Source organism: Mytilus galloprovincialis, chromosome 5, assembly GCF_965363235.1.
Source record: "Mytilus galloprovincialis chromosome 5, xbMytGall1.hap1.1, whole genome shotgun sequence".
In the NCBI taxonomy this organism is placed as follows: domain Eukaryota; kingdom Metazoa; phylum Mollusca; class Bivalvia; order Mytilida; family Mytilidae; genus Mytilus; species Mytilus galloprovincialis.
The window spans coordinates 1371239-1384637 of record NC_134842.1 but is presented as its reverse complement, the minus strand read 5'-3'; the positions used below and the strand labels follow the sequence as shown (position 1 = coordinate 1384637).

The 13399-nt window shown below is 31.6% G+C and overlaps 1 protein-coding gene across 2 annotated transcripts in view; it reads left to right on the top strand.

Moving 5' to 3' along the window:
- LOC143074940 (uncharacterized) overlaps window positions 1-2351 on the top strand; it is a 55016-nt gene extending 52665 nt beyond the window's left edge. The window contains exons 16-19 of one of the 2 annotated variants that reach the window (XM_076250140.1): window positions 217-341; window positions 670-826; window positions 1454-1534; window positions 1979-2351. In XM_076250140.1, coding sequence (XP_076106255.1) covers window positions 217-341; window positions 670-826; window positions 1454-1534; window positions 1979-2155 — 540 coding nt within the window. In that variant the 3' untranslated portion in view covers window positions 2156-2351. The remainder of the gene's footprint in view (window positions 1-216; window positions 342-669; window positions 827-1453; window positions 1535-1978) is intronic. The other variant, XM_076250141.1, reaches the window with a different exon arrangement.
- Window positions 2352-13399: the final 11048 nt, after the last annotated feature.

Below are 13399 nucleotides of genomic sequence, written 5' to 3'. Positions count from 1 at the left end.
GTAAAATCCATAGGGGGTGAGGCTGGAGATGGATCTGTAGGGGGTCAGTTGTTGACTGTATAACGAATGTATCACACTCTAGAGGCCTTATTTTGATTTGATTTGTTCTTCAAAATGCTGTTGATCACAATATAATTAAAAGGATGGCTATATAAAAACTGAGGCCAGTAGTTAGAGCTGTTTAGAGTTGTATTTTTAATATTGTTTATTTTTCAGTATTGTGGCGACCAGGATGACAAACAATGGCTATATGAGAACCATAAGATGCCAGCTACTGGAGGGAAAGCTTACATGATGTTACTTGAGGACGTTAAAGACCTGGCTGAGGACGATGAATATAGGTAATCTTAATGAAAATAATCCTGAAGGGGACCAACAAAGAATCAGTCATTCAGTACAAAAATATGTCATGTGTACAAATAAAATGTGAATAGTAACATCGATATAAAAATATGTCATGTGTACAAAATAATAAAATGTGAATAGTAACATCGATATAAAAATAGGTCATGTAAACAAAATTTTAAAATGTGTACAGGAAAATAGATCATTTGTAGAAATGGACACAAGAATGAAATATGGACTGTAGCATCATTATAAAAAAAGGTCATGTGTGTTCGACATTCACTTCAGTATAAATGAGGCTGTTTGTATATCTTATGTTTTTAGAAACAATGCCAATGTTATGATGGATGAAATAGTAGGATTCTGTATTCCTGATTGGATGACAGAAAAGGTCAAAGTTCAAATGGAAAGTCTCAGAACAGACAAGGGCAAACAGCGTAGTAGATCCACAACTCCAAATGAAGGGCAGCTTGGCATACAAGTAATTATAGTTATATGTAACATAAAACAATATTAAGTTATTAGTCCCGTTTCGACAAAGTCACTTTAGGTTTGCACAGTCCAGCAAATCAGTTTTCCAGACCTTTTTCTTCATGCTTGAAGACATTGGTTTGAAATTCAGTGTATCCTTTTATCATGACAAGTTACAGGTCAAGTTTGATTTTCACGATTATTGGGTACCATGATTTTAATATTTTTTAAAAGGTTTATCATTAAGTTGACTAAATTTTATACAAATATGGTTTTTACCTCACAGTGTGTCAGTGTTAGCTAGGATCATAAATTTGTGTTCCTTTTTCATAGTCTGTTAACTTTTCTAATTTCTTTCCTCTAAAACTACTTGGCATATTTAAACAAAACTAAGCAATACCTTATAGACAGAAAGCATTTGATATAAATCTATATCAACATTTAGTTTTAAAAATTGTATAAATACAAGTTAACATGAACTGCCTTTCAGACTTAGTTACAAAAAATACACATAAAAGGACCGCATTCAATTGACCTCCCCAGGTGCAGATTTACAAACTTAAGAGAAGTCTTCTCCTTTGAATATGCAAAAGTATATTTGGTTTACATTACACAATAAATTTACTCTTTTTACTAGGATGGAAGTGATTCGTATAAAGATATACCATTCTCTGCATTCAGCACTGCAAAAAGTTCTCCACTTAAGGAGGAGATACAGGTAAGGCTACTCTCCATATTCACTACTGTAAAAACAAACTCTCCACATAAGGAGGAAATACAGTTGAGTCTATTCTCTACCTTTACTACTGAATTCACTGCTGCAAAATACTCAATGGGTAAAAAATACTATAAAATCACAAAAATATAATTAAAGTAATGACAATACTAGGGGTTTGATAAATTCACTATGGCAGCTTAAAATGCAATGTCCAAATCTATTTACTTAACATTGCAATATGTGAAACACTAGAATAATAATACTACTGAACTTATTCAAGTGATCTTTTATGATCATTTCATATATTGTAAAAATCATCTATTTAATTACTATATTTAATATAAAAGCATATATATTTTGAATATTGATATTTTAGATTTTTCCTTGCAAACCTTTCATTTTAACATAAGAATACTCTAACTAATTAAATACAATATTTTTCAGACCTCTCCAGTTGATACAGAAATGGAATTTCTGACAGGGGGAGATAACGGAGATCACAATAATTTATCTCCCTTTAATTTGACTGGTGGATTTGATGATGGAATTTCACCTTCTGCCTCAGATTTAGATACACTGGACGAAGCTCCACTCAGTGCTCCTTTTGACTTTACTAAATGATAATAGACACACTAGATGAAGATCCTTTCAGTGCATCTTTTGACTTTACTAAATGATAATAGACACACTAGATGAAGATCCTTTCAGTGCATCTTTTGACTTTACTAAATGATAATAGACACACTAGATGAAGATCCTTTCAGTGCATCTTTTGACTTTACTAAATGATAATAGACACACTAGATGAAGATCCTTTCAGTGCACCTTTTGACTTTACTAAATGATAATAGACACACTAGATGAAGATCCTTTCAGTGCATCTTTTGACTTTACTAAATGATAATAGACACACTAGATGAAGATCCTTTCAGTGCATCTTTTGACTTTACTAAATGATAATAGACACACTAGATGAAGATCCTTTCAGTGCACCTTTTGACTTTACTAAATGATAATAGACACACTAGATGAAGATCCTTTCAGTGCATCTTTTGACTTTACTAAATGATAATAGACACACTAGATGAAGATCCTTTCAGTGCATCTTTTGAGTTTACTAAATGATAATAGACACACTAGATGAAGATCCTTTCAGTGCATCTTTTGACTTTACTAAATGATAATAGACACACTAGATGAAGATCCTTTCAGTGCACCTTTTGACTTTACTAAATGATAATAGACACACTAGATGAAGATCCTTTCAGTGCACCTTTTGACTTTACTAAATGATAATAGACACACTAGATGAAGATCCTTTCAGTGCATCTTTTGACTTTACTAAATGATAATAGACACACTAGATGAAGATCCTTTCAGTGCATCTTTTGACTTTACTAAAAAATGATAATAGACACACTAGATGAAGATCCTTTCAGTGCATCTTTTGAGTTTACTAAATGATAATAGACACACTAGATGAAGATCCTTTCAGTGCACCTTTTGACTTTACTAAATGATAATAGACACACTAGATGAAGATCCTTTCAGTGCACCTTTTGACTTTACTAAATGATAATAGACACACTAGATGAAGATCCTTTCAGTGCATCTTTTGACTTTACTAAAAAATGATAATAGACACACTAGATGAAGATCCTTTCAGTGCATCTTTTGACTTTACTAAATGATAATAGACACACTAGATGAAGATCCTTTCAGTGCATCTTTTGAGTTTACTAAATGATAATAGACACACTAGATGAAGATCCTTTCAGTGCATCTTTTGACTTTACTAAATGATAATAGACACACTAGATGAAGATCCTTTCAGTGCATCTTTTGACTTTACTAAATGATAATAGACACACTAGATGAAGATCCTTTCAGTGCATCTTTTGACTTTACTAAATGATAATAGACACACTAGATGAAGATCCTTACAGTGCATCTTTTGACTTTACTAAATGATAATAGACACACTAGATGAAGATCCTTTCAGTGCACCTTTTGACTTTACTAAATGATAATAGACACACTAGATGAAGATCCTTTCAGTGCATCTTTTGACTTTACTAAATGATAATAGACACACTAGATGAAGATCCTTTCAGTGCATCTTTTGACTTTACTAAATGATAATAGACACACTAGATGAAGATCCTTTCAGTGCACCTTTTGACTTTACTAAATGATAATAGACACACTAGATGAAGATCCTTTCAGTGCACCTTTTGAGTTTACCAATAATAGTACATACACTTGTTGAGGATCCATTCAGACTACCTTTTGACTTTTAAAAGTCAATAATGATCGATGCCAAAGATTAATGCCTATCAGAGCCCTTTTTGAATCTATTAAATGAACTATGATTTTCTTTGAAAAAATGGATAACTGTGTAACACAGACTTCAGAACCAGTCTAACAGAAGCTTTGATGTTATTATAAGTGAAAAGACCAGTGTACTAGATTTGTATAGTTAATCACTGAATAACAATTGTTTTTTATGTGAATTTATTTAGTTAATGATGCTTTGTGTAATATCACATTTAATTGGTGTCCATTTGTATGACTTTTTACATTTGAATTTAACATTTTAGTCTAATGTATATCATTCAATGTTAAGAGGAACAAGAGGTAACTTTAAGATAAGATTATATCTTGATTTTCTTAATTTTGTTCTGCTTATATTTCCCTTGGTAGTAAGTACCTGCATATAAGGATACTATTATGCTGGTGATAATATTTACAACTAATATAAAAGTGATACAATCATGATAATACTTTATTGTATTAATCCATTCCAAAAGAAACATGTAATGCACCAAATCATTTTTAAAATAACTGTTATGATCTGTTTGATTAAAAAATTGAAAACTATGGTTTATATGGGGAAAAAAATCAACATGGCTCTATCAGCTCACTTATTTTTCACAAGCTCCATGTTGATGTGTTGATTGCTTATTAAGGTCACGATCGGTAAATAGTTATCAAAGGTACCAGGATTAAAATTTAGTTCACCAGACGCGTGTTTCATCTACATAAGACTCATCAGTGACGCTCATATCAAAATATTTATAAAGCCAAACAAGTGCAAAGTTGAAGAGCATTGAGGATCCAAGATCAGTAAACTTGGGGAACACAACTCAAAAGTTAATTGGAACCTAAAGTTTCAGATTAACAATCCCTAAATGAAATATTTTTTTTATTAATTATACGTTTTTGATTTGTATAAATGTTTTTTGAAAAAAATTGCATAGAGGACTTAGTTATGTGTATATATAATACATGCATTAGCTTTGTAAATTTCTGCACATTATGATTTCATGATAATCGCTTCATATGGCTGTAACATATTTCTGTATGATTGCCCAGGTAAATAATTGTTAGCATAATATCAACAAAGCTATATACTATCATGATCATTGTGTTTTAAATTGTAGAATATTGTACATAGACAGAATCTGTTATTGATGGTTTTTAATGTTTTGCTTTATGATATCATAACTTTTGTTTAAATTACTAAAGGTGCAATATTGTTCAATATAAAAAAAAAACACAAAAACTTTTAAATCTGTGTTTTGATGATGTTTAACATTAACAATATTATTTTATGGTTTTTAGTATGACCAAGAAGGCAGCTATTTGATAATCTTTGTTTTAGTAATTGGTAATACAGTGTGATTATTGTTGTATATAGTATTGTGAAGTAAGATATATTAAATCTGAATATGTTTACATTGTTATTTCATAAGTAGCGAGAAACATAGATAGAAAACAATGTGGCAGACATTATCTTTCAGATTTCTATTCAGTATATGTTGATATTACATTGTCCATACACAAATCTAGTATTTTTTACATCTAGCAAAGTGTTGCCATCTCTGGTAGGGTTAGTCTGACCTGGACTTCATTTATTAGGATCACAGATCATGTTAAGTTTACAATACCTGTAGTTGCATATTTAAATACAAGTTCAATGAGGATTATAAGTTAAGCAGGCAAAATGTTTCAGCCTGTTCACTTTTGTTTCTGAACTTTAATGATTTATGAATTGTTTTGGGAATTTTTTCTTGAAGAAGGATTTTCTTTCTGACTATGCTACTAAGTTATTAAAATAGATCATATAGAATTCAAAGTTGTATGGATTTAAATTGTTAATGATTGTATTTTATGTTTTTAGAATTTTATTGTTATTGAGTATTGTTTGTTTGTTTTTATTTAGTAGATGTTTACTCAGTTACAAACTATTCTTTTTTAATCATTAAAAGTGTAATCATGTATTTCTTGAATTATTTATTAAATTTGACCTTTTCTTTTCTGTCAGATCATTGCATGTACACATTTCCAAAAGTGAGTCAGGTTTGATGTGAGTAAAACTCCTTTCTAAGGATTGATTGTGTTTTAATTGTAGTTAGACAATTATGACTTTGTAATTCCTGATTTGTCACTTGAATATCCTGAATTTCCCTAAAACGTTTAGATGTAAATATTATGGTTTATTCATTATGACTATGATACCATCTACAGGTAAAAATAAGATCACATTATGACAATGATACCATCTACAGGTAAAAATAAGATCACATTATGACAATGATACATGCAGCGCCAAATCAACCATTGTAATTTAAACAGAACACAACCATACTGTTTGAAATATAAAATAACACACATACTGAACACCTAGGAAATTCTAAACGGAAAGTCAATAAGCAAATGAATTAATCAAAAGTTCTTCACATCCAAAGTATTGATAAAAACTGTCATAATCCTTACTTGGTACATGCATTTTCTGATGTAGAAAATGGTGGATTAAACCTGGTTTTATATAAAGCTAATAGGGGGTTGACAGAAGTGTAAAAAGTCGTCTAGATGGCAGTTTAATCTCCCCAAATAATACACGGCTAAAAATGGTCTTAACTTAAAGACAAATATGTCTTCTTTAGTTTTTGCCCTGTCGTCAGATTTTCTTACGGTCACTTTTTTCTAAAGAGTCGTTTTAATGACTGGTAGTAAATTGGAGAGTTTCAACCCCCCTTTTTCAAAATGAAAAAATGTGTATGTTTGCTTACATTTAATTGAAATAGTTTTTCCTGAAGCTATTTTTATATGTCAAAATATTCTATTCAGTATTTTATTTTCTTCTAATCTATAAAATTTGCTAAGTTTAGACTATTTCAAATTGAGGTAATTTTAATTGCAAATTCAGACTCAAACTTTAGTTTCTTCTTCATAGTAGTAATAAAAATTATCCCATAATATTTTATGCATATAGCATTTAATAAAACTAATAAGTGATAAAAATTTCGGAACCAAAATATGAAAAAAACAAGAAATTAATGGAAAAAGAATGGAGTAAAAAAAAATCTTTAATTTCAACATGGAACTCAATCACTTGCCTTCCGTCACATTTTGTGTAATAGTCAATAATTTGCTCTCAAATGATATATGAAATAACTAACTTTTTTGCTATTATATACAAATATTTTCAATTAAAGTGCACTGATATATGTAACATTCTTTGTTTGTATATGTTTATATTCTATGTTTTTTCGTTATAAAACATCAAATATACTTTGTCAGAAAAGTCTTATTGTAAAATCAAAGTAATTGACGGATAGTTTCAGTAAATATTCTGTGATATGTCATGTCCTTTGCAACTTGCTTCATTTAGTCCAAAGAAAAGACAAAAGTCATTAAATTTTATGCATTGCATAATATGCCAAAAAAAACCTCGATTGAAATTTGAGTCAATTTACCAGTTTAGGGAAGTCGATTTTTGTATCTGCATTGCATAAAAGATTGGATGAGGTGAACATCAAGATGTTTCATGCGAAAGCTGTTAATTTGAAGAAATCCGTGCAGGCAGTTTATAATCGTTCATGCTACAAAACTTACACAAACATATTTGTTCCCCCTTTTAGAGTGAGGAAGTTTCTAGTCTGATATTTAATGACGACATACAATTATCTGACTGTTGTCCCTCAGTTTCGGGTATTTGTATACGTTCTAGAATGCAGTCGTTCAACTGGAGCGCTTGTATATTTTGTTGCAACAAAACATTTTAGAAAGATAAAAAATTACTCAAGTTTGAATCAGATGAGCGTATTAAAAATGTTTTATCCGTGTCAGATAAAGTTAAAGTTGAAATAGTTTCCCGTCCATCTTTTAAACTTCAAGCACTCTGTCATTTTGGTTGCATTACAAATTATTTGCTAAAAACGAAAAAAAAAATCCAAACCCGTGGAAGCAGATATCTCAGAACACGAGACTGCTTTTACTAATTTTATTTTGGCTATTGACAACGATTTAATGGTCATTCCTCATGACACCGTTACTTGAGAAATATAGATCATTTCTTCCGGTTGATTCTAATTTAAAATATTCTACACATAAAATGCAGTCTAAACTCATTTATTTCTAAAGAAACAACTTCAACAAGTTCAAGGCAAATATAACATAATATATAGTAGCAAAATAACTATTTAAGATACCATATAAGCTTCTAGTCAATTGAAAACTGACCTCAAAATCTCAATGTCAACTGTAATAGACACGAATAACGGACAGATATTTCATTCCGCTGCAAGTTTACTTAGAAAAGACATTGAAACTCTAAAGAAGACTACCCAACTTCTGATGAATTGTCTCTTCCTTCTTAATTCAGTCAATGCCTTCATATTTATTGCAATTCATTCTATGGTTACTCAATGAAACTGCATACAGCCAAGACTATTCTCAGGAAATGGCACCAGAGAAATTGTGTAAATGCTAAGCAATTGTTGAGGCAATCGTTTTTGTTTTACTCCTTTTCCATGTTTTCATTTAGGATTGGCTTTACAAATGTACCATGAGTTTGGTTCAAAACACCTTGTTGAAACATTGAATGCCAATGGATTTTAAGTAAAGTGCGACGCTATCTAATGTGTTGCCAACCATGAAATTGAGCGAATTCAAGATAGTGTGTACGTCTCGTATAATGTTTCCCCAGCATCTTTGCAGACAAGCATATGGATGTCATCACACCTTCCTAAACCTTTTAGATCTCTGTTAAATCTTGAATGAATTGATAGGGATGGTTTGAAGCTGGTATTGTTTTAGGAACAAAAGTCTTCGGACTTCCTACAATACTTTGTCTGTACTTGTAAAGAAAAACGGGTACACGACAAAAAAAACAAGAAAAACAAGAAAAACAAGAAAAACAAGAAAAACTCAAAATAACGTGTTTGCTTTGAGCAGAACCTTTTATGTGCAGACCTGTGGCCATGAGTGAAATGTGTAGAAATATTACAGCAGATTCCATTGAGTGTGCAGCGAAAGGTAATATCTTTGGTTTACTTGCTTGTTAGCTGAACCGTGAAGTCGTTATTAGGTCAGGTATACTACGCTCCTTTCGAAGTAGCATAGTCCAACATACAGATCGATTGGCTTTCTGTCGGACTAGTCTATCCTAAAGGTAGGGTAGTTTACCTAAATTATAAATGACTTCATTGTTCAGCTAACAAGCAAGGTAACCAAATATATTACCTTTGGCTACACACTCAATGGAATCCGCTGTAAAACATGTCTTGTGACGGTTGATGAAAATGAAGATGATGGAGATAAAGGTTGATTTGGTATAAAGCTTGTTGCACTGGTACACACGGTTTCAGCCCCGAGGTTAGGTGTGTGTTGGTGTGCCCTTAAAAAAGTTAAACCCAGCCACTATCTGTATGTGACTGTTTCAAGTCACGAGTCGGTAATGCAGTGTTTGTCGTGTTTCTATATACTATATTTGTTTCTTTCTTATTTATTTTGTACATTAATCAGGCCGTTAGTTTTTTTGTTTGTTTTACATTATTCATTTCGGGAATTAAAGACTATGCAATATGAATTTTACTCATTGTTGAAGCCCGTACGGGACCTATAATTGTTTTATGTCTCATTTGGTCTCATTTGGAGAGTTGTCTCATTTGCAACCATATCACAACTTCTTTTTTTATATGGAATACTTTTGAAGTTTGTGGTACATTGCAAGGGAAAAAAGGGGGATATAGTTACAAAACCTATAATGTAATAGATATTAACCAGAGTTAAATACACAACAAAAGATAATACTATGGTAGCAGTAATAATTGTGGAAAAAAATCCAAAGCAACGAGTAGTCTATAAAAAAAAATCCGCAAATTCAATTTGAGGTCATGACTGTAGTGTTCTATGGTTTTGGTTTGATACCTCACTCACTATGATAGTTTAAAAAATACGTTAAAGTATTGTCCTGCATGACACTTTATTCTTACCTGAAATTGATATTTTTCATAAGGTTAAGGTGTTCTAAACATTTTATAGGTTGAAAACTTGATTTTTGAAGTTTTGTTTATAAAACGTCGTTTTAGGTGTTTTTTTTTATAAAAAAATCTCAATGATTAAGGTTTTTGTATAATAACAAACATTACTAAAGCCAAAACAGTATCATTTGTATTTAGGTAAAGTTTAGAGATAGAAAAAAATGTCAAGATTGAAACCCTCCCAAATTTTCACAGATTTTTACATATGACCTTTGACTTCACTTTAAAAAAAATGTGACCATATCATGTCCTGACGACAGGCATATTATTATAGCACACGATTTCCTCTTTCCAATGATATATTATGTAGGTGTGTGTTCGGTAGGGAGATTAAATTGAAAAAAAATCTGCCTTCAGTCACCGCACTATAAAGCAAAAACGAAAGATAAGAATAAAAAAATTTACCATAGCAAAACAACACAATGACCAGATGCATAAGCACAGAGCCACATCAATTGAATATTACCAAAAATACACTAAACAGTAAAATTAATAATTTACAAAGAAAATAATTTACAAAGAAAAAAATTGAGATGATTAACAACATCAGAACCTAGATTCTATACTTTAAGATTGGGGAGTTGATATGGAATATTTATCAACACGGTCTTGGTATCTTCCGATGAACTTTAAAATATGGACGAGCTGTTCTTTGACATACACCTGGTTTATCAACTTTCTTCTCAGACACTGGTGCAGTTTACAAAGTCTGAATAGCAGTTGGAAGCTCTTGAACAACGAATAAGTTGGGGAATGTATATCCCATATGTAGGTGAAGTTGGTATATTGCTACTAAGGTGAGTGAAATTGATAATTTCTAAATTAAAATCGTCTAGTTGTCATAGATTCTTGTGATGATATGACTACTTTTGTTAAATTAGAACTACAAGTCTAGAAATGAGGTAGATGAAGCTGTGTTTGTTATTTCTCAATGTTGCACTTTGTAAATATAGTTGTTTCACAAACCAAGCCTCTTTTGGGAAAACATATACTATTCATAGATGTTTTGTTTTGTTTACGTAGTGGTTCCCAGATATGATATCTATATATGTCTCATAGGGACATAACTTGTGAATGTTACCAGTATGTTATGACAGAATGTTGACTGTCCCTCTTGTATCTTTCGTCCCTCTTTTACACTTGGTTGCATCGGATTTTAAATTCTAAGGGTCACCAAAAGTGAACGGAGGGGCAGTACATACTTTAAGTGTAAGTTTTAAGTTCGGGTCATAACTATTGAAAATATTCCACACAGCCCTATGTTTTAACCTTTTGAATCAAATAGTAGTGCATATCAATTTTCTATTCTAGAATATATCTTTTTTTAACGAAACTTCATAGTAAAAGTGGCACAGTTTAAGCTGTAGAGGTATTTTCTGTGGGAAATTGCATTGTCTTTATTTACAGAAATGCAACATTTAAAATACTAGTTCTTGAGGATATATCGATGGAACCCAATCGCAAAGTTTGGATTGTTAATGGAAAGAACATCATCACTATATCTGAGTGTGAAATTAAATGACCATATACATGGACAGAACCAGATACATGCCAACTCTGTATGAAGTTATTTCTCTTTAAAAAACCTAATAGATAGAAGTAAAATATCTTCGAACAAGGCAACATGACCTTTATTATCAAATGACTACTTATATAGTGATTCGCGTATTTCCACTAGGCCCCTAATGGATTAGTTTTTACTCATATTTTACAATGTTTGTCAAAACTAAATAAACTCATCATAGGTAAACATCATAGATACCAGGACTAAATTTAGTATATACGCCAGACGCGCGTTTCGTCTACAAAAGACCCACCAGTGACGCTCGAATCCAAAAAAGTTAAAAAGGCCAAATAAAGTACGAAGTTGAAGAGCATTGAGGACCAAAATTCCTAAAACTTTTACCAAATACAGCTAAGGTAATCTATGCCTGAGGTAGAAAAGCCTGAGTTTTTCAAAAAATTCTAAAATTTGTAAACAGTAAATTTATAAATATAACCATATCAATGACAATTCATGTCAGCACAAAAAGTGCTGACTACTGGGCTTGTGATACCCTCGGGAACATAAATCTCAACCAGCATTGGCATCGACCCAGTGGTTGTAAATAAACTAATCATAGATACCAGGACTAAATTTTGTATATACGCCAGACGCGCGTTTCGTCTACAAAAGACTCATCAGTGACGCTCGAATCTACAAAAGTTTAAAAGGGCCAAATAAAGTACGACGTTGAAGAGCATTGAGGACCAAAATTCTTAACGTTTTCCAAATACAGCTAAGGTAATCTATGCCTGAAGTAAACAACACAGGCACTGCTCCTTTGCTTTATGTGCTATGTAAGTGTAGTATATTTTATTGTTGTGCATACATTCATTTTGTGTTATGAGTAGATACGCCGTATCCATTCTTTTCTTTTAGAGATATCATTTGTGACACTTAACAGATACATGAAGGTTTAAACTGTAAACTATTGGTGATTATCAATCCAAGTTTACAAAATTCCATTGGCAATGCAATACTTTTATCAGTAAAGAAAATGTTTGCATTTTTTATTTTTGAATATTTGAACGTTTAGTGAAGATCATTCTTTGAAGCTTTAAGAAACATTACATGAAGTTTCTGTCATATTGATGAAAGACTCTTTTTCAACAGCGAACAAATATGACAGAGTCACTTGCCAACTATTTAAAATACTGAACCTTAGAATAAACTCATTACACATGTTACAGATACCAGGATTCAAATTTTATACACCAGACTTGCGTTTCGTTTACAAAATATTCATTAGTGATGCTTGAATCAAATTTCCTTAAAAAAGCCAAATAAATTACAAAATTGAAGAGCACTGAGAAAATCTAGTTGTCACCAACACAGATTAGCTATTACTTCAATTATCAATATTTTATTAGGTCTTTCCACTTTTAGTGGAAAGACCTTTTGTTTTTCTTCTGATTATTTTTAGGTCTTTCCACTTTTCGTGGAAAGACCTTTTATTTTTCTTCTGATTATTTTTTTTTCTTCTGCCGTCTGAGATGCTTTTTTGTCTTACAACATGTCGAATGGATTTTTTGGCCAATGATGTTGTACCGTAATGGGGGTTTCAAAGCTCACCCTGTGTGACCGAACTCTTTTTCTTATAGGAGTTATCTACCCACGTCCCCTTTTCTTGTTATTGCTATATCTCTAAAACTGTAAAAGATTTTAGCAAACTGTTTTCACCAAATAGTTCGTCTACTCTTGAGAATGATTTGGTTTATTTTGACTTGAGTACTCGGAAGACATCTTATGGGAGTTATTTCCCTTTGCAAATTTAAGGTAGGCGATTTGTTGGATAAAATCATACGTCATGAGTCGTAGAGGCCTACAGTCTTTTGATATGAAGTCCTTGGTCCATTTGAAGGAAATTGAGGTCAAGGTCAAAGGTCAAGGTTATGTTATAAGTTTTGAATTTTGCTTGTTATCGTTATTCAAAAGAAACTGTTACAGTTAATGATATGATTTGTTTGCCAAATTACTGTTTACAAAAAGGCT